This window comes from Pimephales promelas, chromosome 17 (assembly GCF_988280905.1).
Source record: "Pimephales promelas chromosome 17, fPimPro1.hap1.1, whole genome shotgun sequence".
Classification (NCBI taxonomy): Eukaryota; Metazoa; Chordata; class Actinopteri; order Cypriniformes; family Leuciscidae; genus Pimephales; species Pimephales promelas.
The window spans coordinates 22,288,520-22,313,975 of NC_142785.1; the positions used below are offsets into that span (position 1 = coordinate 22,288,520).

General features: G+C 38.9%; 3 protein-coding genes across 3 annotated transcripts in view; 2 read left to right on the top strand and 1 right to left on the bottom strand.

The window, feature by feature from the left end:
* The window catches only part of skap1 (src kinase associated phosphoprotein 1), a 40,534-nt gene extending 35,523 nt beyond the window's left edge, over positions 1-5,011 (top strand). Inside the window, exons 12-13 of the mRNA XM_089122181.1 lie at positions 4,334-4,427; positions 4,886-5,011. Coding sequence (XP_088978307.1) covers positions 4,334-4,426 — 93 coding nt within the window. The 3' untranslated portion in view covers position 4,427; positions 4,886-5,011. The remainder of the gene's footprint in view (positions 1-4,333; positions 4,428-4,885) is intronic.
* A 1,691-nt stretch (positions 5,012-6,702) lies between these two features.
* Positions 6,703-10,028, bottom strand: psme3 (proteasome activator subunit 3). The gene is made up of 11 exons (XM_039664864.2): positions 9,872-10,028; positions 9,236-9,268; positions 9,089-9,151; positions 8,894-8,998; positions 8,517-8,562; positions 8,315-8,433; positions 8,163-8,231; positions 7,927-7,994; positions 7,799-7,853; positions 7,637-7,723; positions 6,703-7,482 (listed from the first exon to the last, which is right to left on the bottom strand). Exons 1-11 carry the CDS (start codon positions 9,911-9,913, stop codon positions 7,402-7,404), a joined length of 768 nt encoding a protein of 255 aa, XP_039520798.1. The 5' UTR covers positions 9,914-10,028; the 3' UTR covers positions 6,703-7,401.
* An 899-nt stretch (positions 10,029-10,927) lies between these two features.
* On the top strand, positions 10,928-24,949 carry nbr1a (NBR1 autophagy cargo receptor a). The gene is made up of 21 exons (XM_039664863.2): positions 10,928-11,169; positions 15,338-15,400; positions 15,577-15,595; positions 15,703-15,725; positions 15,875-16,057; positions 17,373-17,450; positions 17,543-17,757; positions 18,146-18,265; positions 18,383-18,634; positions 18,883-19,042; positions 19,131-19,379; positions 19,496-19,618; positions 19,708-19,783; positions 19,904-20,014; positions 20,724-20,900; positions 20,986-21,111; positions 21,242-21,707; positions 21,801-21,883; positions 22,501-22,567; positions 22,884-22,986; positions 24,081-24,949. Exons 1-21 carry the CDS (start codon positions 11,068-11,070, stop codon positions 24,258-24,260), a joined length of 2,976 nt encoding a protein of 991 aa, XP_039520797.2. The 5' UTR covers positions 10,928-11,067; the 3' UTR covers positions 24,261-24,949.
* The last annotated feature ends 507 nt before the right edge of the window (positions 24,950-25,456 follow it).

Genomic DNA, 25,456 nt, shown 5'->3' on the forward strand with positions numbered 1-25,456 from the left:
GAGTCTGGGGTTCTGGGGTCATGCAGAAGGCAACGGTCATCTCCCGGTCAACTACAGTAGGTCATTATTCAGCCTAAGCCAATAGTCCAGAACTGCACGGCAGCCGCCCCCCCCTCACACTCTGCATAATTATTATAAATGGGAGGCCACATAAACAGCCATCATTACAGGCTCTCAGCAGCATACACAATCCACTTTAAATGCCTATTAAGTTTAAGTGCCATCAGTAATCCCCAAGTGTACTTTTACAACGGCAGATTATTGGGTCTTCCACATTTTTACTTGATGTCGCACCTTCGAACGCCCAGGATTCGGGATTAAATAAGGCCTGTGGTGTTTCCTCTGCGGTTTATTTGACTACGCCAAGCAAATATTAATACTACATTTTCTTAATGGCTGGCTGAGATGAAAATGACATGCAAATGAAATGCACTGATTGAGATCAATTGAACGACGGCTGTCTTTGCTTCGAGAGGTAGATCAATACCTGTTCGCCACCTGCCGTGTCTGCTGTTTAGGACTAGCAAACAACGTGACGTATTGGTGTTTGTCTTTTAAGATGGCTGGATGAGTGAGTCCCTGTGCAGCACTGAGCGCGTGGAGCCGATGTTTTACGATGCGAGTTAAGGAAAGAGAAGCAGGAGAGGAAAAGTGGAGGAGGGGGGTTGTTGCACCCGAGCGCCGGGTTCAGCGGCGGGGCAATGAGAGACTTCCTGCGCTCCATCACTCCCAAGGCCTACCTCAGTCAGCTGGTGGCCAGGGGCAGAGGCCTCATGTCTCATTCTTATTGCCATGTCTCCTGCCTCCACAGTGTGTGTGCGTTTCTACTCGTAACAGAAAAAATGAATGCGTGTGGGCACCGAGGGAGAGTTTGCAAATAAGGGAAATGATTAGAACACGATCGAGGAAGGAGGCGTGCATGCAAAGCGTGTCGCCTTGGAGGGGAAATTTATAGAATGGAGAGGGAAAAAAAAGGGAGCTCGGTATTCTGCCGTTAATATGGACAGGAGCCACTTTTGAGCCTGTCATGATATTGTTCAGGTTAAGCCGCTGCTTTTTAAGGCATCATTAGCTGTCAATCTGTCCCCTGGCCGCTGGAGAGCAATGGGCCCATCTGAATACCATTGCCAGCCGCCCCCCTGAGTGAAAAATAAATGATATCAGTGGCACACTGCAGGTGTTGTCATGGCAACACACACTCTTGATAGCTCCCTGTGCCAACTCCGCCTTCCTCCAGAGAAGGTCATGTGGAGGTCAGCGCCATCGCAACGACACACTTCACTTTCACAACAGCTGCCCACCAGACCTAGACCAAACCGAGACGCACCTGACCCTGTCCTGTTACAGAGCAGCTTCCCGAAAAGCCACCCATTATCCCAGTCCCATGCAGTTCTTTCGGGTAAATCTCTAGTCTATAACAACCCCTATACGGCCAGGCGCAGATTGGATGTCTCCCAAATGCCTCTAGCTGACAGATGCATCGCCGAAAAGCAGATTGCTAATACTGGGAGGAAGGAAAAATGAGGCAGGAATGAAAAGGACACGAGTCATCGAAATGGGACGGACTGCACTGGAATGTATTGACTCTCTTTCTTGTACTGCGTGTGTACTCCGTTTGAACCCACAGTTACACCATGTTGGGGAGAAAGGCGGGGCAGAGGAGGCGTGTTGGATGCAGCGTGTTCCAAATGGCTTCATTAGCCATGGGCACCTGTGATTTCGAGGAGTATTTTACAACTGTTTTATTCTGGTTCTTGACTTTGAATGCCATTCTAAAATTGCTGATATACCAGCCCGTTCGCATCCCAAAGCGTCATATACTGACGCTTTTGCCAATGCGTATACATCCAACGCACATGGCACCCTTTAGCGTCAATATGAGATGCAGAAATATATGTGGGCCAGAAGGCGCCTCCTAGTGGTCTGCGAGTTAACCGAAGCGAGTTATATTGACCCTAAAGGGTGCCATGTGCGTTGGATGTATACGCTATGGCAAAAGTGTCAGTATATGACACCTTGGGATGAGAATGCGTTGGAAATACAGTTTAACTGGACTGGGACTTTTCACTGTTTTAACGCTTGTCTGTGTGTGCATTACTGGTGGGGATTTTTCATTGACTCTTTATGTAGGTTACATCATTGCAACAGTAGGTGGCGACATGCAATTACATTTTTACAATAGTAATTTCTTGCTAGAAATTACATCAAGAGTGGAAAACATTGGTCAAAAAGATACATTTGTACACAAACTGACCGCCAACTGCAACTTTCAGATGCCATCTTTCTTTGTCACGGAATGGAGCGCACAGTATTGTGGGATATCAAAAGCAGCAAAAGATTAATCTACGCTGTCTTCTAAAATCGATCAGATTCAATTTATTAATGAATGATCCATATAAATGAGTTATTGAATCATTAACTCAATCGAATTGTTCTAAAACTCTGATTCATTCTGTAATGAAATTATGAGTTACTTTATGAGGGATTCATTGAATCATTTCCTCAACTGATGTGTTCAAAACACCTCAGATTTAGGGAAAAAAAAAAAACGGGCTACCTGATGCATCCAAAATTACCCTCTAAAACTATTTTCCCTATTCCCTAGTAATTACAACATTCATAATCTAAATAACAATATGGACACAGTTTGGAGAGATGGAGCATCATCAGCTCTCCACAGTGTGATTGACCAAAAATGATTCATTGATTCATTCAAACAACGCTGTTGCATGCTCAGTCTGAATGACCTGAGGGTTTTGGGCTTGTGCGTTGAAAAATGTTAAACGCAGGACAGTGGTACAAAAAAAAAAAAATCAAGGTCCAGCGACGACGTTTTTAAAAGTTGATCTGTTTACTTGAACGGAACAATCAAACATGTCCATCTAGTCTAGTGCATGTTTGCTTCGAAAAACAATGGAAAAGCTGCACATTAAAATGCAAAACTCTCTGTGTTTTGCAATATTAGGCCCTAAAATGTAAGTTACTCAGTATTAGCTTCTTGTTTACCTGAGCTGTTGTATAAGAGCATCAATCTACACCTCCAACAATCCCCATCTCAAACAAAGAGCTCAAGTTCTCAGATGTACCGTTACCGTTACCACAACGGCATTCAGCTCACCGTCCAGATGGATTTGATTCCGTATAGCATCATTAAAGCGCCTCATCTGCATGGGCTGAGGACTACATTAGGCTCTGAGCACTGTGGGTGTGCTTAAAGAGAGGAAGGTAATTAGTTCCTACTCTCCTCAGCAGGCAGTGGATGGATGACATGCTCATCATGTCTAAATGTACAGTGTGTGCTTCTAGAATACTAAAGCTCTTAAAACCCTTCAGTCTTTCACTATCAGTCTATCTCTGTGTTCTTTAATCTCCTCATTTATAACCCCCTGTCCACCTGAGTCTGTCTTCATTCATTAAAGGCCAGATCTGGGGCTCTCTCCACTCTTACTCTGAAGAGCTTTGGGCTGGAATAGCTCTTATAGGTATTTGATTTTGGAGAGGAGAGAATTTCGAGAATGTTACGCTGGGAAAACAAGAAGGATTTCTTCTGCTTCGCTCAAGGCATAAAATGGCATACCCTGCAGTTCCAGAACTCAAATATAAGCATTTGTGCATCCAAGCGCCAATGTTAAATCCTTGTTTCTCCAATCACTAGTCCCTTAACTTAACAACAGAATCACCATATTTTTTAAATTACCATAGAAATGTCTAAATTGGTGTTTTAAGATTTAAATTAACATTTATATTTGCATTTGAATGGCTGTATGCAGGTGCATGTAATTTTGTTGTATTATCTATTTACATGCAGTTCAAAGGCCCCGCTGAGACATGCAATTGAGTAAACACCTCTTCGTTCAGCAGATTTTTCTGTGAGAAGACTGAATACGGATAACATATCAAAACATATTTGGACAATATATGAAGGTTTTATTCATAAAAATGTATCAAACCAAGACACTCGAGAATTCAAGTAAATATATATATATATATATATATATATATAAATTGTAAACTGATTTTAATTGCCTAAGCAATGACTAAATAAAGGCTGTTTATATATTTACTTAAATTCTCTAGTGCCTTGGTTTGACATGCTTTTACGTACTGATTTTACACCAGCACTTTTTTGCACTCCTTGCTTGCTGAATGTATTATGTTTGGTATTTAAACTACTTTTAACAATAACTACTCTCTAATATGATGAACTACACCTGAGATTACTCTGCTAGGACACTTAAGTGAACTTGTGACACTTATTTTACTTTGGTGTCCTATTTCTGATCATTGGCCAAATCCTCACAAAATTTTCTGTTTTTCTGTCTTTCTAAACTAGGAATACAACATCCATGGGTGGTGGGTCGGGGAGATAGACGGTGCTATCGGAATAGTCCCCAAGGAGTTTTTGCATCCTGCTTACATTCTATGAGGTACTTGTATTCAAAGAATCATTGAACAGGAACAGCTCTTTATCTCTCTTAAACTGACTGAGAGTGAGAGTTTAACATATTGTTAAAGTTACAAATTCTATTGACCTATCTGTGAACTTTACCAGTGTTTTAAAGTTTAAAAAGTTTTCATAATTGCTTCAGCATTAAATTTATCCCTCCATGCTGACACCTGCTGGAAATTATTGCAACTACAAATAAATATGGCAGTAATATTTTATATATACACAGAGGCTTCGACTGAAATCTCATGCTCCCTTTTGATTAGGTACTTATTTTGATTAGGTAATTATTCCACAACTGCTAAAAAGTACTGTAAAATTGGACATACTACTTTTGTCTCATAGCCTACTGTTTTTCGCATACAGTAGCGATTGAAGTAGGCTATGCGATTTCAGATGTTCAAACTGGTTTTAAATGTTTAATGTTTTCTCTTCTAGGTTTGCTTTTTGTGAAGATCACAGAATTCCCAGGGTTATAATAACACTTTCATATGTCATTGTTTCGAAATTGTAAACGAATAGGAAGTTTTAAATTATAATTAAGTCATAAATTACTCACCTGTTGTGGTGTTCAAATGCCGTCTTCTTTGATAGACTACAAAAAAAGTAGCCTACTTTTAAGGAATGTCCCGCTCACACTCGTCCGAAGTCATTATTTTTTGCTTTTTCAAAATGGTTATGTATTTAATTATTAAAGTGTAAACTCTTACACCAAGAGTTATTTTGGAAACGGCCAAAATTGTTACCACAATATCAAAAGGAAAACAGAATTTATCACTGATCACACAGTGGGTTGTTTAAAATTATTTTATTGATGGTTTCATTTGTGCCATGTGCTCTTATCATTTATGCTAACAAGTGGAGTTTTTGGTAAATTTAGCTAAATTCATTTCCAATTTTAGAATCACTCATATAATGGCAGTGAATAGCACCGCTGACCAGCATCAAGCTTTTTTAATAAGCCGCAAAAGTATCAAAGTATGATCTTGGTATTAGATATGGAATTTAAAGGGATAGTTCACTTTGAAATTCATTTTTGATGTGTTTTAGCTTACCTCAAGGGCATCCAAGATGTAGGTGTCTTTGTTTCCGCAGTAGTTTAAATTTTGATATTTTTAGGTCAAACTGTTTGTGTTTAACAGTCACATAATGCAGGTCTATGGTCACCACCTCAAAGAGCATGCACAGAGAACTCCAAATTAAACACATTGATGGCCTAAGACACGAAACGAGCTGTTTGTAGGAGAAAACGAACAGTATTTATATCGTTTTTACCTCCTGTAACCACAGCCATGTCCAACTGGTCTGAGGGCGCAGGTGCTTTGTGGCTGTGGTAACAAGAGGTACTAAAAACGATATAAATACTGTTCGTTTTCTCACACAAACCACTCGTTTCGTGTCTTATGCCATCAATGTGTACTTACATTTATGAGTCATTAAATCACGTTTAATTTTGACTTGTCTGTATGCTCTTTGAGGAGGACCCCATATACCTCCATTATATGAGTGCAAAGGGCTTGACCTAAAAACATCAAAATTGAAAATACTGTGGAAACAAAGACATCTACATCTTGGATGCCCTTGAGGTAAGCTAAATCATGTAAAAAAAAATAATTTCAAAGTGAACTATCCCTTTAATGTACTGTTTAATAAAAATTCAGAAAGATTAGTAATTTATTACTTAATTTTCATTTTAGGGTGAACTATCCTTACAAGTAAACTTGGATTTAATTAACTAAAAAGATGTAATTAACATGTTTTTGTGCAAGTCTTTTTATATATTACTTTATCAGTTGAGGCATATCTAAATCTATTTTTTTTTCAAACATTTGCTATATTTAAACAAATTGTGTACATATGAAAAACCTTTGTTTATTTTCCAGTTTCTCTCATGTAAAGTCCATTCAATTCTTTTCATGCAAAATTTAAGCAGTGACAGCTTCTTGAAAAAGCCATCTACTTTGTTTTCTTTCTTTTCAAATACATTTATATTGAGTTGAGCATACCACTAACCAATTCACTTGATATCACTTCATGGAAATAACTTGACATACCACAGTTTGCTTTAATAAAAAGAGACATAAAGAGCACCGGTACTTTAGACATGCCTATTTTTTGTGGTGTAAAATGTAATCTACTGACTTGTTTTCATACATGGACTGCAGTTCTAGAACAATGCAAGTTCTTTAATATGGAACAAATAAAAATATTCAGGACAAAAGCACAACACAAGAACAGCTAATGACATCCATGTCTTAAATGTATTGTAAAACAATAGTTTATTCAGCAAAATGTAATTTATCACTCTTAAAACTGGACAAAAAGAACCTTAAAAAGCTTCCAGAATTTGATGTCACTTCAGATGAAAATATAATATTCCATAATACCTGTCAGTTCACACTCCAAATAAAATCTTGCAGATGAACCACCTTGCTTCCATTTAGCCTACATGAACATTTCAGATGAACAACGTAAACTGCTTAAATGAAATACAGCATCAAAAAGAGCCTCTCCGCTTCTCGACCTGAAATCCATATTCACTTAACCCCGTACGGAAGCTCAGAAACACTTGAAATGATCTTAAAAACAGAGCAACATGGAATTTGGCTTTGCAAAAGAAAAAAAGAAACCCATTGTTGAAAAGTTTCTTTAATTAAAGAAAACCAAATCGGACACAGTTTCCTCAGGACGCATGTTCAGGCTCTGCCTTTATACATTTACACTGTCCGCTAAGAAACAAAAGATAAATCAAAAAGGGCTAGTTTTAAAGGGTTTAAAATAGTGACCATATTTTACAATTCTATCTTAAGTGGCATGTTCTATCAGGTCTGATTGAGCGGTCCCACTCTTGGCCTGGTTATAATGGGTGACAGGACTGCTCTAGAACCATCTGAAGGCTAAAGCTAGCTCCAAATGGTGGAACAACAGGCCAAGAACAAAAGGGGAGGGTGACCTTAGTACAGAGCATCAGTGTTGCTGCTCCTCGGCCTCTTGATTTTCTCGATGTTCTTCAGGATCATGTCATGTAATGTTACCTGTCAGACAATTTTGCTTTAATAAATCGGTTATCACAACAACACCTAGGACAGCACATACATGCATTAATCAAAACTTTTTCTGCACATCAAAACAAAAGATAATCTTCAAAATCATTTGCATAACAATATTTGTAGTTACTTCAATACTTACGTATTGATTTCTCAGCTCTGACACTATGATCTTGAGGCTGATGTATTCTTTCTCATCAATCTCTGTCACCGTGCGGCGATAATCCTCCTGTAAAAGTCAAAATATATATTATGCACATGAAATAACTACTGTATCCCTGATCTAAATTGAGATATGACTTACAACATGAGGGTATTTTGCAATTTTGGAAACCAGCTTTGCCCTTGTGATGTAGTACCTACAAAAGATGATAATATTAAGAACAAAATAATGCCTGGACGTAAATCTTCTTCTGACATAGCGTGACGTACCTTGAAATCTGATCTAAGAAAGAAGCTGCTTCCCCTTCCACTGTTCTGAGTTCAGCAACCGTCTCCTCCTGTGGATAGTGAAGATAAACAGAATCACAACCAGGTAACAATTTCTGCATTTGACACTCTCTCACAGTACCAAAACTTCATCTTGAACTCACAAATTACTGCTTCTAGTCTATAACAAAATGTTGCTAACTGCTGTTGAAAGACCAGTGAAGGATGTGGCACCATACCTGAATTGAGACGCCAAAATTGTTGCCGTCTTCTATTCTTGGGATTAACAACTGAACCCACATCTTGACCTAGAAAACGACGGAAATTACATTTACCCAGAACACTTTAAATGAGCGAGAGTATGTCTGAGACTATGGTTACATGGACCAACCGTGTTGCACTTTTCTATGAGAGTTCTGATTTCAGGCTTGACTTTTTCAATCAGTTCCACCAGCTTGCCATTGCTTTTCATCATTCCACCAGGCATGACAAAGACCTTGGTCCCGCCAACTACAAACAGAAAACATAGGATAATGTAGGGAAGAGTGACCGTATCGATGCATTTCAAACTTACTTTAGTCAGGAAAACTCACCTTTGTCATCTGCACCATCTTCGAGTTTCCTCTTTTTAGCATTTTGCTATAGAAGAAATATTTCAGGGTTAATGGCTGATCTTTAGATTTCATGTATGGAATCTTATTTCCACCACAGAATAAAAAATAGGTAAGTGCAACTTTCTCACAATTCTATCTCCCACCCCCACCTTACAGTTCTGCATATCAATTCGGAATTCTCAGAATTGTGAATAACAATCAGATTTGAAAGAAGAAAACATTTTTTTTTTATTACGTGGCAGAAAAAAAATAATTTTGCACAAAGCAACAGAAGCCTTTTTTTTTACCCTATTCAGAGTCTTTATATCATTCAACTTTTTGACTGAAGAATGAAGACACTTAAAATGACATTTTACCCCCTCAAGCCCATCATGGATGTCTGCAAGTAGAATTGGGTCTGGCACTGTCAGATTGATTTCTGAATGAATTTCTTTCAGCTCACGAACATTAATTGAGGGATCCTAAAAAGAACAACAACAAGAAAATCAAAATGCTATTTAGAACATCTGCAGAAGTAGATGTTCTAGATCTTACTCTGATTAAATGCTTACCTTCAAAAACTGGTCCAGTTCTAACAATTTCTTCGGGAAAAAATTTGCAACCAAGTCTTCAGCCTAAATTTGAATGGTTAAACCGTAAGCAGCCCAATTGTCAAAGAAATGTTCATATTTAAACTCTTGGTATGTGTAGTAACTTACCTCTGCTGTAATTCGTCCCCTGAAAGCATCAACCTGGCAAATAGGCAAGATAAGAAACATTCATATGCAACTTTTAAATAACAAGACGAGCAATCTTGAGTTTTGATGTCACAATTTTATTATGTCTTGTGTTTAAAAGTCATACGCTTAGAAAAATAAATAAAACAACGGGGGGCCCTTATATTGTAAGACGCTAAATGTTCTCAAAATGTGACGTTACTCTGTAAATAGAGCCGATACCCACTAACCCATGATTTATTAACTAACGATCTTCAACGTAATCCATTGCGATTATAATAAAAGATTCAATGTCAAAATCAGGGTAGCAGTAATGCATTTCTCCCGGAGCAACATGCTGCTGTGCTAAAAACACGCTTCATTCACACACATTCATACCAAGCATGTGCGAGCTCTGGCTTTCCCCTGAATATTTAATATGTATAATCCACAAATACTCTACCATTGTATGAATTTTCTCTTTTAAAACACTAATGATTTTACAAGTATATGTGCGTGTTAAAGTTAGCTATCGCGCTCACGAGGTGAATCACGCACAAGCCGGTTAGCCGCAAGCTAACTACACACAGTTCATTTGAGTGTTCCTTATTTAAATAATGTAAGCGGTGAGAAATGTACCTTTTTCTTGATCTCATTGTCCACCTTAAGAAGCGAAGACATCGTATTAATTCAATAAATGGGAAAAGTAAGGGATTGTCCTAAAAGCATTAACTAACCGTGTGGCTCACTAACTGCTGTCAGCCACAAGGCACTTGCGCGCTTCTAGATGACGCATTACGCCTCGGGACGGTTAGATGTAAGTACATAGGAATATTATACTGATGCCCACACATCCAAAGAATACATTTTTAATTTTTTTATTTTATTTGGTAAATTTTTCATCCATAAACAGAAATTTATGGGATCACTCCCTATTTTCTCACATTTTTTGGTTGAAGTAGACTCACTGCTTAAATCTTTTAATTTATCTAGCAATAAAAAATGTAATAGATTCCTGAAAATATATGAACAATTATTTTGTATTGGATCTGATAGTTAAGATTAAACAGCTTTATATCATACATTGCTTATTCTATTTGTATTATTATTTTTTATTTTTTTATTTTATGTTTTATAATTGTGTAATGTAATATAATTATTTTTATGGCACTTGATTTGGAACTATTCTGTATAATTTGTCTTTGCTTTACCTCTTTTATGTTCTCCTGAATGTATTTGTAAATGTATATGTTTCTTCAATAAAAAAAAAAAAAAAAAAAAAAAAAAAAAAAGTACATAGGAATCACATCAGCAGTGTCGTGTGAAAACATTTCATCTTCATTCATTTTTAATTGAATACAATCTGCAATACGCATAATCATATGGTATAAAAACAAGTTAATACAATATTGTGGTCGCGTAGACGTATCTCTGTAATCAGCAGAGCAACTATTGCCATAACTATTGCGTGTCTATGTATTTACATCTATGTTCGCGGCAACTTCAATATACGTATGTGAATGCGTGCGTCATATTTTTCTCCGTATAAATATTATTTATTGGAATCAGAATTTTAAATACTTATAGAACCAATTAAATACTTTCAAGGGCTATTTCAATAAGTTTCATGACGGTAATAATAAAAAATAGTTAGTTAGGAACAGGACTTTAGGAACTCTGAGAGACTTCCTGTGACGTGTGTTGGGGGCGTGTACGATTCCAGCGATGTAAACAAGAACGCTAAAGACAAGACTCACAGTGTTGACACCACAACGGGTATTTTTAGAGCATCATATCACCGCATCATACGTATCAGTTGATTCTGGCTCACAGTCATGAACCTCCCCGTCACTGTCAAAGTGAACTTTAGGGGCAACGTGAAGAAATTTCCAGTCTTGGACACGAACAAAGCACAGTGGGAGACTGTGGAGGCCTGGGTAAGGAGTCATTAAGCCTTGCTGGGTGGCGTTTATATGGGGACGTTTACATTTCTTGGTCCTGGAAGGCCGTAGCTGAGGCCTACATAAACAAACCTTAACCGCGTTTAACCTTAAGTAAAATATGTAATCATATCACAGCGCATAGATCATAACCTAACGTTATATCTAAGTCCTGTCTTTTATACAGCCCCCAGTGATCTAAATTGCAACAATATCTGTCATTTGATCTTGACCTTTCTGGTCGGCCATAAATCAGTTGACGGCTTGTAAATAAAGCGTAACGTTGGAGGATATTGTTAGGGCCCAAGCCCTGAAAGGGCGAAGGCCCTATTGTTTTCCTTGCGATTATTTTTCTTCTCTATTATTATTATAATAATTATTATTTTACTACCTTTTGGGCACTTTTGGGGCCCTTAACGTGCTCGAAAACTCTTGAAACTTTGCACACGGGTCAGAACCCGCGGCCATCAGAGCCGGGCTGAAGCTGGTACCTGGGCGTGGCAGGGGGGCTCGTCAGCGCCCCCTGGAACGGGGTCCGAACACTCGGTCCATAACTCAAACACGCTTGCATGTAATAATATGAAACTCGGTACACATGTTGATCTCATCGTTTCATCTATACCTCGCGCTCTTACTTTTTACCCCAGCCCAACAGGAAGTCGGCTATTGAGGTTTGTTTGTAAAACGCTCGCAATGGTATTTGAAATACTCCTCCTAGAGCTTTGATCCACATTCGACGAAACTCGGTCAGCGTGAAGTCAAGACATTGAGGATGAAAGTTTGCGAGGGGATTTTTGATATCTCGAACGGTTTGTCCGTGGCGAGGAAACGAAATCATGGCGAGAAACGTGAAACAGGAAGTGTGTTATAACCTCAGCATACATTAACTGATCTTGATGAAACTTCAGCAGTCTGTTTGCTGTAAGAGGACGATCACATGGATTTGACTATTGTGAGTCAAAGTTATAGCGCCACCAACTGGCAGCAGGAAGTGTGTCACTTTCAAAATGCTTTGATATCACCCTTTTATTTTTACCCGATTTGCTTCAAACTTAATCTGTATAATGTAAATACATAGCAGATGAAGACCTGTGAATGGATTCTTGATATCTTTGATACTGTTGCCGTGGCAGAGCATTAAACTTTAAAATTCTTTTTTTTTGATGATTTTGAGACTCTTAGCGGCTTTTGGGGCCCTTAACGGGTTTGAAAACTCTTGAAACTTTGCACACAGGTCAGATTCCACAGCCGTCAGAGCCGGGCTGAAGATGGTACCTGGGTGTGGCAGGGGGGCTAGACAGCGCCCCCTGGAACGGGGTCCGAACACTTGGTCCATAACTCAAACACGCTTGCATGTAATAATATGAAACTCGGTACACATGTTGATCTCATTGTTCATATATACCTCAAACTATTACTTTTTACCCCAGCCCAACAGGAAGTTGGCTATTGAGGTTTGTTTGTAAAACGCTCGCAATGGAATGTGCAATACTCCTCCTAGAGAATTCAAACACACGGCACGAAACTCGGTCAGCATGAAGTCAAGGCATTGAGGATGAAAGTTTGCGAGGGGATTTTTGATATCTCGAACAGTTTGGCCGTGGCGAGGAAACGAAATTATGGCGAGAAACGTGAAACAGGAAGTGTGTTATAACTTCAGCATACATTAACTGATCTTTATGAAACTTCAGCAGTGTGTTCGCTGTAAGAGGACGATCACATGGATGTGACTATTGTGAGTCAAAGTTATAGCGCCACCAACTGGCAGCAGGAAGTGTGTCACTTTCAAAATGCTTTGAAATCACCCTTTTATTTTTACCCGATTTGCTTCAAACTTAATCCGTATAATGTAAATATACGACAGATGTAGACCTGTGAATGGATTCTTGATATCTTTTAAACTGTTGCCGTGGCAACGCATCAAACTTTACCATTCTTTTAGGATGCTTTTGAGACCCTTAGCATGCTTCAAATCGCATGAAACTCGACAGACACATCACATTTATTAGCCAGTAGACATGTGCAAAGTTTCAGAAACGGGCGTGGTGAGGGCTCAGTAGCACCACCTTTTGACAAAAGTGGGGTTGTTAGTTTTAACTAGAGTTACAAAAATCGGTATGTATATTGTACTCCTCGAGCCGGACAACTTTCTAATTGACACTCATTAGCTAGGACCCACAGAAAGTCAGATATCTTTGTTTGAATGTAGAGAAAATCTTAGAATTTTGCCAGTCTCTCAGTGTCTCTCTGTGTGAGTGAGAGGAGGGGCGCCTGTCAGGTTAATTTTAACCCTTTATTTGCTGTGTGCGACTTCTCTGGCATTTTCGGGGGCCTTAACATCCTCTAAAACTCTTGAAACTTTGCACACGGGTCAGAACCCATGGCCATCAGGGCCGGGCTGAAGCTGGTCATCGGGCGTGGCAGGGCGGCTCGACAGCGCCCCCTGGACTGGGATTCGAACATTTGTTCATAAATCAAACACACTTGCGTGAATTAATATGAAACTCGGTACAATTATAGATCACATCAGGCCAAACAACTTTCGTGCTCTAAGTTTTACGACAATTAAAATGGAAGTTGAGAATTATGGGTTGTTTGAATAGTTGTCCTAGGAGAAATACATCAAATTACAACGCATGTGTTTACCAATCACAACCAAACTCGGTGTGCAAGAAGTCAAGACATTGAGGATGAAAGTTTGTGAGGGGATTTTTGATATCTCAAACGGTTTGGCCGTGACGAGGAAACGAAATTATGGCGAGAAACGTGAAACAGGAAGTGTGTTATAACTTCAGCATACATTAACATATCTTGATGAAACTTCATCAGTGTGTTCGCTGTAAGAGGACGATCACATGGATGTGACTATTTCGAGTCAAAGTTATAGCGCCACCAACTGGCAGCAGGAAGTGTGTCACTTTCAAAATGCTTTGAAATCAACCTCTTATTTTTACCCGATTTGCTTCAAACTTCATCTGTATAATGTAAATACATGGCAGATGAAGACCTGTGAATGGATTCTTGATATCTTTGATACTGTTGCCGTGGCAACGCATCAAACTTTAAAATTCTTTTTTTTTTTTGATGATTTTGAGACTCTTAATGGCTTTTGAGGCCCTTAACGGGTTTGAAAACTCTTGAAACTTTGCACACAGGTCATATCCCACAGCCATCAGGCCCGGGCTGAAGATGGTACCTAGGCGTGGCAGGGGGGCTAGACAGCGCCCCCTGGAACGGGGTCCGAAAACTTGGTCCATAAATCAAACACGCTTGCATGTAATAATATGAATGAAAAACTTCATCTGTATAATGTAAACAGATGAAAAACTTCATCTGTATAATGATGAAAAACAGATGAAAAACTTCATCTGTATAATGTAAACATACGGTAGATGTAGACCTGTGAATGGATTCTTGATATCTTTTAAACTGTTGCCGTGGCAAAGCTTCAAACTTTGAAATTATTTTAGGATGCTTTTGAGACTCTTAGCATGCTTGAAATTGCATGAAACTCAACAGACACATCACATTTATTAGCCAGTAGACATGTGCAAAGTTTCAGAAACGGGCATGGTGCAGGGACTAAATAGCGCCACCTTTTGACAAAAGTGGGGTTGTTATTTTTATCTACAGTTACAAAAATCGTTATATACATTGTACTCCTCAAGCCAGACAACTTTCTAATTCATAGTCATTAGCTCAGACCAAGAGGAAGTCAGATATTTTGGTTTGAATATGGTGAGACTCTCTCTGAGCCTACGTCCGTGTATGGCAAGCCCTTTTAACATTTAAAAGCTAAGTTTGCCTATCCGGAAATTAACATTGTAGATATCAACAATGTCTTTCTGTCTAGTCGTAATTACATTTTGGATAGTTTGTATTATCATTTAAGATATCTGTAACATAATTGTGACTAGTCAAAATGACAGACTATGGCAAGCCGTTTTAACATTTAATCATGAAAGGGCCAAAGCCTTCGGCACCGCCACCCCGGTGCCTTTAGGTAACTAAAGGAGCCAGGGGTTGCGGTGCCACTGGCTTGGGCCCGCCATCGCTGCTCGCAGCTATATTTTTTCATTATAACCTGCCTGTAACACTTCGATGTCTAACAAATCTCTGCAGTTCTTAATGCTGTCTGTTTACATTGCCTTTTTATAATCTCCAGATCAAAACTACATTCGGCTTAAGCCATTTTCAAGTGAAATATTTTGATGAGGACAACGAGGAGGTAAATAATCACAGTGTAATAACGAGTTTTAAAATGATTTTTGATTTAATTGTTTTACAGATTTCATTGATGGATCCTTTTAAAATATGAGTATGACAACAATCAGTAAACTATGTATTGTTATAAATCTATTTTCAATGGTACTTCTATTAACATTGTCCTCTTATTTTTGACAGGTGTGCATCAACAGTCAAGGTTTGTAATAAATTCAATCAATGGTTTTCACAAAATATGTTATCTGTAGTGTTGAAATATTGATGTGTATATATATTATTGTTTTTTATCATTTGACAACACAACAGATGAATATACAGAAGCTCTGAAGGTAAAGAACATCAATATATATATATTTTTTAATTTTTGTTATGCACAAGTCAGTCATCTCCACTGATGCCCACTGTCTCCATCATTATTATATATTATATAAAAAAAATCCAAGGCTTAAAACAAAATTTGTGTTTTTATTAAATTTAGAGTTCATTCAAGCAAGCCAATCAGCTGCACATGAATGTCTATAAGATGAAGGGTCAAGCAGAGGGTGGTGCGGTGAAGGCAGAGATGAAGGAACTAAAGATAGACCCTAGGCCAGCTCCACCGTATCGAGCAAGGGTCAAGATGGCAGACAAGGAGACCCAGGTGACCCCCGAGCGGGACTCGGTAAGCAGTTTGCAATCTTTTAAACATACTATATGCCAGGGTTTTCAAACTCAATTTCTGCCTGAGCCATGTGAGCATTATCTGATTCTGTACCATCAAAAGGGCCGACTGAACATTTAAGCCTAGTTTCATTACTTCTTATCAGGGGCATTTCTAGAGTTTTTTTTATAGCAAAAACAGCACAAATCTTTCAATTCTGGTGATTTTGGGAGTAGTATTTATTTATTTATAGGTAACAAACATTAAGTATGTTATGCTAATTTCCTGCCTATAGGTTTGATTGATGATAACAAACTCCCCACATATTTATACATTGGAACTCCATTTCATCATAGTAGTTTATATTTAGATATAATGCATTGCATAGGGGTGTGTGATATTGACAAAAGATCATATACTTATGGGATCAGATACTTTCTGATCTAGATTTTATCAATACTGATAATTAGACAATATTTGCTATTGAATATTGATATTAGAAATTATTAAAAAAATTAACTACTTTAAATGTTAAATTAAAATCGCCAATAGGTGGCAGCAAGTCACTGTTATGAGTCAGTCATTGAATCATTAATTTAAAAAATGTGTTCATTTTGTAAAGAAACACTGCTGTGTATTGCTCCAAAAAGATTTTGTTGACGAAATAGAGCAAAAACATGCATTTTCTAAAATGTCAGTCACTTAATATTAACTTGTTTATTAAACTGTTATATAAAATCAAAGACCGTGAGTGTTTAGGGTGTCATTTGGGACAGGGCCTAAGACTACATCACATAGTGTATGCGTGCACTCTCTAGGTGTTTTTGTAAAGTGAGGGACATACTCGATATTGTCAGATCCACATCGTTAAAACAACAATCACGATATTATCGTAGACGAGACCCTAATCCTAACTATTTCCATGGTGACGCATCAAGCTGTTACTTAGAAGCAGAAATAATCAGTCATACAGCGCTAAGGACATGAGTGTCAAAAATAGCGTGAAAGCAGATTGGAATTTAGCAGTAGATCACCCAACGCACTGAACGTTGTTAACACACTGGTGTGATCATATGCATCAAAGGGTTAATATTCACAAGGAAAGCACTAAATGAGAAGCGTTAACTGAGAAGTGATAACCGAGGCGTTTCATATGTACATTTCAGATATTAACTTTCCAGTTTCACACCTGTGCTACATGCATCTCAACAGTGTGAGCTGTTTATTAGTTTAAGCATGTCTTGTAACAAAATGTAAATAATAATGAACTGGGCTTGTTGCAGAGCATGACAATTTCAGATTGAGAAAACCTGTTTGTGTTGTTTTCCTTAAACAGGCTGTGGCCAAAGAAAACAAAGGGATGAAAACTGAGGAGGAAGCGGTGCCAACGTGGTTCAAATCCTACATGGACCGGGTACCGTATCTTAAAATAATGTCCAACTGATAATTTTATAGGTCTTTTGGTTGAATCTGATCGCAAAGGTTTTCCCAATCTACTGTTTGCAGTTCAAAGATCAAGTGGTAAGGGAGGTGGTGGACAAGATGTGCAGTGAGTTTTCAGGCCAGTGTTGCACACACAGAGCCTTGGATCCTCCCGCAGAGGAGCCAAGCACCTCCGGCACTCAGAAAGCTACGAGCTCCACCACGCTAAGGGCCTCTAGCTCAACTCCAAATTGCAGTAGTTGCAAAGGACCGGCCACTGGGGGAGGATATCAGTGCAGGTGAGACTGTCACAAAACTTGATTCAAGAATATTTATTATTACACACTCTTTGAGAAACTGAGCCACAGGATGTATTAATATTATTAAAGAAGTTTGCTGGCGTAATATTCTTTGGGCGAGACAACCTGTCAATCACACGAGATCACAGCAATAGCAAACCACAGTGATCCAATGATCCAGTCAATTCCCGGTGTGCAAAATTAATTTTTCTTGTTTAAGAAGCCGTTTCACTTTAAGACTATCACAATGGCAACTTGAATTGCTTATGGAAGACAAGAGCTGTTTTTCGAATATTGTCAGGGATCCGGCTGTCCGGATAGGGTTAGTAACAGCGAGATGTCAAAATGTAATGCTCAATATAAAACACATCTCTCCTTTTATGTGCAGCGTGTGTCCATCTTGCATCTTATGTGAGCCATGTAGTCATAAACACGATCCCAGCCACAACCTAAAGAGAACAAGGACTCCTTTGTCTGTCCCTGAGCGTGGAGTTACTCCCGAACCCAGGCAAGCCAAAATAAACACTTGGTGTTTAGAGTTTTGTTGTGTATCCTTTGCTTAACCTGCATGATATAATTATACTTAAATACAAATTGAATTTGATTCATTTTGGCTCATTCTCAGATTTCTGAGACGGGGTGACAGGACGGTGCGAAAAGCGGAGAGGCAGCGGCTGAAAGCTGAGCGGAGGCAGCTGAAGGCCGAGGTGAAGGAGATCAAGAAGAAGCTGAGGCTGGAGAAGAGAGGGTTGCTGTGGAGCGGAGCCTCCAATGGGACCGCCACCTCGGGCCTTGCCCCCGCTCACGTTCCGTCTCTAGGCCCAGGACCAGCCCCAGCTCCGGCCCTGTGCCCAGACCCTCAAACTTCCAGTCCAGAGTAAGGGCCACACTGAGAGGGGTCAGGGCTGGGTGACCTCCCTACCCAGCCCAGAACAATCATTATCAAGATTATCACATTGTCTGTTATAGTTGAGTTATCGCTGGCAAGTGGATGGAACTACCTCAAAATGCACCCGCTGCCTTTATGTATTACGTCCTTTTTATACTTTTTTTTATATGAGCTTCAAGAAAAAGACAGACGCTGAAACAAAGCTGTTCTGATGATCCTCTGTGCACTCAAACCAGGGGTCCCAAGGTCTCCTGCTCCACCTTGGTGCCCACAATGACTGCCTTGTTTCTGGATGAGAATCTACCAGATGGCACTTGTCTGGAGCCAGGCACCAAGTTCATCAAGTACTGGAAGATGAGGAACACTGGCAACATCGGCTGGACTTCTGATACCAAGGTACTTTTTAAAACCCACCCAATAGAAGTTTATATAGGTCTAAAAAAATGTGTGAGCTATGTTTGCATGTGTGCTTATGTCTTTATAGTTGAAGTTCATGTGGGGCAACCTGTCCCTGGGATCACGGGAGCAAAAAGAGGTGGCAGTGCCCTTTCTGCAGCCGGGTCAGGTTGGTGTGGTGAGTGTGGCATTTGTGGCGCCCCTGCTGGAGGGAACCTACACGTCTCACTGGCGCCTGGCACACTGTGGAGTGCAATTTGGGCCCAGAGTGTGGTGTAGCATTGTAGTGGTGCCAAGCTCAGGGCAGAAAATAAGTGCACACTGCAGCAAATCATTGGTGAGCCAACTTTAAACCATGTTATCTTTTCTAAAATTGCCTATGTATGTAATATTTAAACGGCATTCACTGTAGTTCCTGAGATTTTCATTACATACTCCATCTTCTCTTTGTAGAGGACCGATCTCTGTCTGATGGGAAAAGATGGCATGTTCTGGTCAGGCACCAGAGATTGTGAAGTGTCTACCAGCTCCAGGAGAGAATATTACATCCCCTCGGTGGACTTACTGACAGCACAGGTATGTACGTTGTCGGACACAAAAACACCTCCTTATGTTTGTTCAGTGATGTGTACCTTACTAATGTCCAAATTCTTGTTGTTGTACAGGATCTGTTGTCCTTTGAGTTGCTGGATATAAACATTGTGCAAGAATTGGAGAAAGTTCCAGCCAACACTCCCGTTGGTAAGGCCTCATTCTGGTCACAATTACTGTATGTAATATTTCCTCAGGGAGAATCTGTTCTTCAATGTCATGTGCATAATTAGTCTGGCATCATTTTGAGTAATTGTGTAATCTCCTCAGATATGACCTCCTGTGTGTATCCAGCACTTCATCATGGATCCTTGTTTGGAAAGCATGGAACGGGACTAAGCAAAGTTGAAGCTGGACGTTCAGGGAGGAAAAAAACTCAAGGTTAGGGCAACTGATGTACTTGCATCTAACAACCACTATAGATCATTTCTGTTGAAATAGCAGAATAGGTCCTATATACTCAAATCAGCATTTCACGTACACTACCGTTTGCTTGCAAAACTTTGGGATCTGTAAGATTTTTTTAAAAGTCTCTTATGCTCAGCAAGACTATTTATTAAGACAAAATACAGTAAAAACTGTAATATTGTGAAATAATATTACGTTTTAAAATAACAAATAGAATATATTATGAAATCTAATTGAGTCCTTTCATGGCAAAGCTAAATTGTCACATGGTCCTTCAGAAATAATTCTAATAAGCTGATTTGGTGCTCAAGAAACATTTCTTATTATTACCAATGTTGAAAATAATTGTGCTGCTTAATATTTTTTGAAAATGGGAATTTATTAGTTGAAAGTTTAGCATTTATTTGAAATAAAAATCTTTTGAAGCATTACAAATGTCTCTACGGTCGATTTAATGCATCCTTGCTGAATAAAAGTATTAATATCCTAAAAACTAATTTTACTGACCCCAAACGTTTGAACGGTAGTATATGAAATTCATCAAACAAAGTGGCTTTTGCAAATAAATGACACTAGACTTTTTCTCTGACCTTTTTACAAAAAAAGTAGCTAGTTTCCCCAGTAGATCATAGACAGGATTGTAGTGAACTTGTATGTACTGATGTGGCTTGTTCTCTGTTAGTGTTGCTGCCTCAGAGACAGAATGAGCTTCTGGACATTCCAGCCAATGAGGAAGGAGATGAAGACATCAGTGGGACCCAGTTTGTGTGTGAGACTGTGATTCGTTCTCTCACTCTCGAGGAGGAACCAGAGCGCAAGCCTCAACGCAGGACACGGCCCAACCCGAGGAGGCATGACGGTGAGTTTCTGTCTGATGTCTTCATGCTCAGATATTTTACGGGGCTTCTATTATTTTGTTAATATTACTTTTAATTATTTTGCAGCTCATGACCCTGCTCGCTTTCAAGAGAGATTATTACAGGTGAAGAATGACAGACCTTTGCCAATCAGGCCTGAGGCTCCAGCCCCTGTGCCAAAGCCAGTCATAACAGTGGAATCGGTCATGCCAGGTGTGCATGTTCTCTCTGTTTTGTATGTCGCTGTTGTTTAAACGGGTATACTTTGGGCTTGCTAAAAAGAAACGTGATTTTTCTGCTAGAACTGTACCTTCTTTCAATTCAGACTTGGTTATTTCTGCAGTCTTTTCAGAGGCATTGATTGGCTCGAATGAAAACCTCTACACCGACCCAGCTGCACAGGAGGAGAATGAAGAGGAAGTGGAACAAAAGGGACATGAAACCGATCAAGAAAAAGAGGAAGAAGCAGGAGAGTGGGATGAGGTGAGCAGCCAGGTGTCTTCTGCCTCATCTGAGGACTACATTGTCATCCTGCCTGACTGCTTCGATACTTCCAGGCCACTGGGAGACTCAATGTATAGCTCAGCAATGTCCCAGCCTGCTGTCCCTTTTGCCAACGAGCCGGAAACACAGCAAATCCAGAGCATGGCTGAAGGAGAGAATGAGGAGCCCACCCCTGTTCCAGTACTTCAAAACACCCTAAATAGGATGCTGTGCACCTCTCAGATGTTGGACACCCCCCCTCTGATTCCAGAGACGGTACCTCCGTCCATAGCTCTCCCGCCACCCCCATCTCTTCGAACCCACAGGTTAAAGAACATCCAGAGAACCTGCTAATTCTTTTTTTGACTAATTATGCATGGACTTTCATTCGTTTTAATCACTTTATGATTCTTTTGCAGATCAGCGAGGTCTCATGATCTTGAATCAGGACCAGGGGCCTCTAAAGAGAACGCATCATGCCAATCTGAGGATGGGTCAAGTGGTGAGTTTTCTAATATGCTGGACTCTGTAGCAGTCGTGATTTTATGCACAAGAATACACACACACATATACACTAATGTGCACAAGAACACACACAAACAAATAAATAAAAAGATAAATTAATAAATACAAACATACTGTACTACTATTATCATTACTTTGAAATTAGTGTCAAACATTTTAGTTTAAAAGTGCGAGGTGTGAAGAATTAACCAAGAAAAACTAGTCAGACTGTATTTGTTGTTAAATATTCTATTTTGGCATCACATAGCGTTGAAATAATTACAGGTTTCAGGATTAATTTTCTTATATGCACAAAAATAATAAACTTAATAAACAAATATTTAAAAAACCATACTATAACCAACACCCCATCCCTGCCTGTTAATATACAATCCAGTGACATTAATACACAGCTCTTAAGTCAGCCTACAATACATTGCATTAAAGAATAACAGTCCTATTGAGGTAACAGATGAAAGGGACCCAAATCTTGTGAAATTGTCCTTTGTTGTCTAGTTCGTTCCAGGTGTAGAGTAGACTGTATTTGTTCTTAAACTAGTTTATAGCTTTGAGGAAAAAAGTGTCACAGAATTGTATGTTGTTTATTTGCCCTAGGTTGCAGATCAGCTCATTCAGAGGCCCCTGTTAGTGCCTTTGAGACCTGCGGCTCCCAGGAACTCAGGTATAACAACATTACAGGCATATGAGTTATTGTAGTATACATATATTTCAGGATTTTTTTTAATTCCACCTTTTGCTAAAGCTGAAACTTTGAATGCAGCAGAAGAGGAAGTAGCTCAGCAGTCTGTTTTCCTGTGGTCGACCACTTTTGACAACATGCCTATGTTAAATAGTTTGCTTATTTAAAAGAATGAATCATGGTGGCTTTCTTTTTTTTGGACTGCTTTTCTCATAGTGTTGTTTTATGAATGGTAATCTCTGGAGTCAACAGGACTATTATGACACGACCTTCTGTTCCTGTTTTTGTTCTTCTGCAGGGCACGTCACGGTGGTCTGACAGAGGGCCTGGTGAAGGGAGCTCTCTCTGTGGCTGCCTCTGCTTATAAAGCACTCTTTACAGGCCAGAGCACACCGGCACAGGTGTTCGTTTTTTCCTCATTGGTGCACGACACTCCAGAACAGAACATAAACAGCCACCATATTGTGACTTCTCTTTACAATACCATTTAAAAGTTTGGGGTCGTAATATGTCTTATGCTCTGATGCTCACCAATATGGGGCCCCTAAAAGGAAGTGGTGATGTAATAAAAGATGTCAATGCTTTCGTATTCTCTTGCAAAACTTTTGCGTGCTAGTCGCTCTTCCCGTAACAATGCAGTGAAACACGCAACTAAACCCAAAAAACCACAACGTTTTATTACAAAAGTCTTCTCTTTTTAACATGAAGAGAATACAATAGTCTAAAATGTTATGTATATGTATAGTTAGCCTATTAATGTTGTGCATTGTTGTTTGAGTTGCAGGCGCTCAAGCTAAAGATGATCACAGTCACACTTTACTAACGTGTTAATTCTTAACCAAATGCATCCTATATGGGAGAAATCAGAAGTATATTACACAGAATTAACATATTACAATTGCACGAAACAAAAGGTTGTGAATGCACAATCAAACTATATATATATATATATATATATATATAACTTATAACTTAACTTACTTTCTGTAACAACGTGCTAAAACAAAGTCATTTTATATAGCCTATATGACACACTTGCGCTGCAACTGTTGCACTTAACTATATTTTCCTTTTCGAAGTGATTTCAAATATATTTCAATTCAAAACCATCATGGCGAACAGTATGCATCTGAAGTGTCTCAGCTGAAGGAAATAATCTATTATTTATCAGTTTAAATATATCAGGCAAATTTTCGTATCTAGACGATAACAATATCATAAGAAAATGATATCCCTATTACAAATAAGTTTGTCACTTTTGATTAATTTAATGCATCCTTGGTCTATAAAAGTCTTAATTTCTTTAAAAAAAAAAATAATAACAACAAATCTTACAAACCCCAAACTTTTGAACACTAGTGCACTATTTCTAGAAAGTTGTAGCATGCATTGTGTACTTCATTGTGGCCTTTTTGCATTCTTTGTTATCTGTGAACTCAGGATTGACATGTGAGTGACCTTTAAACATACTAACTTTGGTTTGGTTCTCTTTCAGCGGCCAGTGGTTGACCCCGCCTGCGAGGATGCCTCCATGATGGCTGTTTTACAGGAGATGGGTTTCAGTAACCAGCCGCTCAATCAGAGGTTGCTGAGGAAGCATCACTACAGTTTGCTTGATGTGGTCAACGAGCTGGTACAGTTGACCGACAGCGAATGGCACATCTCAAGACACTAGGAAGCACCGTGGCAACCTCAGTGAAGTATAGGAATTGTAAATGATTTCATCGTGTTGCAGTAATGAAATGCCTCTGATGTTCTTATCTTAGAGAAATAGTTTGGACTCTCGCAACAAGAGAACTATATCACTATAACAGACCATAGCTGCAATGATGCAATTACTTGATTGTAAAATTTTAGTTTCATGTTTGTAGGACATTATGAATAGAGAAACAACATAAGGTTTATAAAGAAGTCTCAACGCTATCTTTATTCAGTGTGTGTGCCCTACTAACACATATAGACTGCTGTTAGGTAGGCTTCAGGTATCTTTTGTACTGCTTGATTAGATGAGACTAATTACCTAGGGGGTTTCCATTTGTTTGAGGACTTTTGCCTCTCAGAGGAAAGAAAAGCTTGTGTTGATTTAGTTATTTGTCACAGTGACCTCTATATTTGTATATCTTATTTTAAATCACACTAATTCATGTCACACTAAGGTGTTGGGCTGCCTGACATATAGGAATGTGCAATGAGTTTTTCAGTCATGCTTAACTCAACCAGTGATTGATTGGTCAAAGTTTTTGCTAGGCACCAATTTTGGTCATCTTTGTCATTTTCATGTGCAATGTATTACTGTGAACTGAAGGCTTATCAACATGGCTTTTTGTGTCCAGCACAGTGAATAAAAAAAAACATTCCATTATAGTTATCAGTGAGTTTTATTTGCATTGTATAATCATGAATCTTCTCGCTATTGTTCAAATCACACCAATCAGCAAAAGTACGTTTAGTTAATGTACACACATCTGAATTGCTGAAACTGTGGAATGTTCTAAAGGTTAAAATAGTTATCGCTTTAGTCAGCTTCCTCCTTCAAGGCAGGAACTGAGTACAGTTTCCCCAGTCTCTATGTTTTGTATCTTTATTTTAACATATTAACAACATACATCTCTTGTCATCTCTTCTAATACATCTCTTCTCAACACAGTGTGTGTAATGTTTCCAAGATGTAATGTTGTGAGATCTCTTGGTATTAAATATCAGAAATGTAATATGTTCCAAAATAGGGAATATCTTTGGACAACTCCAGAATACATGAAGATGGTCAAAAACGAAATGCCTATATTCCAGTATAGTTATTTTGTGGATAATCAGGAAGTGTATTACAAACAAATAACTATTCTTCATTTGCAATTTCTTCCCATAATAATA

Bases quoted from the DNA above. Each gene is read 5' to 3' on its own strand.
- psme3 (XM_039664864.2), bottom strand. From the start codon at position 9,913: ATGTCTTCGCTTCTTAAGGTGGACAATGAGATCAAGAAAAAG. The intron at 7,854-7,926 runs GTACGTCACGCT...CATCTTTTGTAG, and splicing joins TTCTTAGATCAGATTTCAAG to GTACTACATCACAAGGGCAA. The intron at 7,724-7,798 runs GTAAGTCATATC...TGACTTTTACAG, and splicing joins TTGCAAAATACCCTCATGTT to GAGGATTATCGCCGCACGGT.
- nbr1a (XM_039664863.2), top strand. From the start codon at position 11,068: ATGAACCTCCCCGTCACTGTCAAAGTGAACTTTAGGGGCAACGTGAAG. The intron at 11,170-15,337 runs GTAAGGAGTCAT...TATAATCTCCAG, and splicing joins GGGAGACTGTGGAGGCCTGG to ATCAAAACTACATTCGGCTT. The intron at 17,451-17,542 runs GTACCGTATCTT...TACTGTTTGCAG, and splicing joins TCAAATCCTACATGGACCGG to TTCAAAGATCAAGTGGTAAG.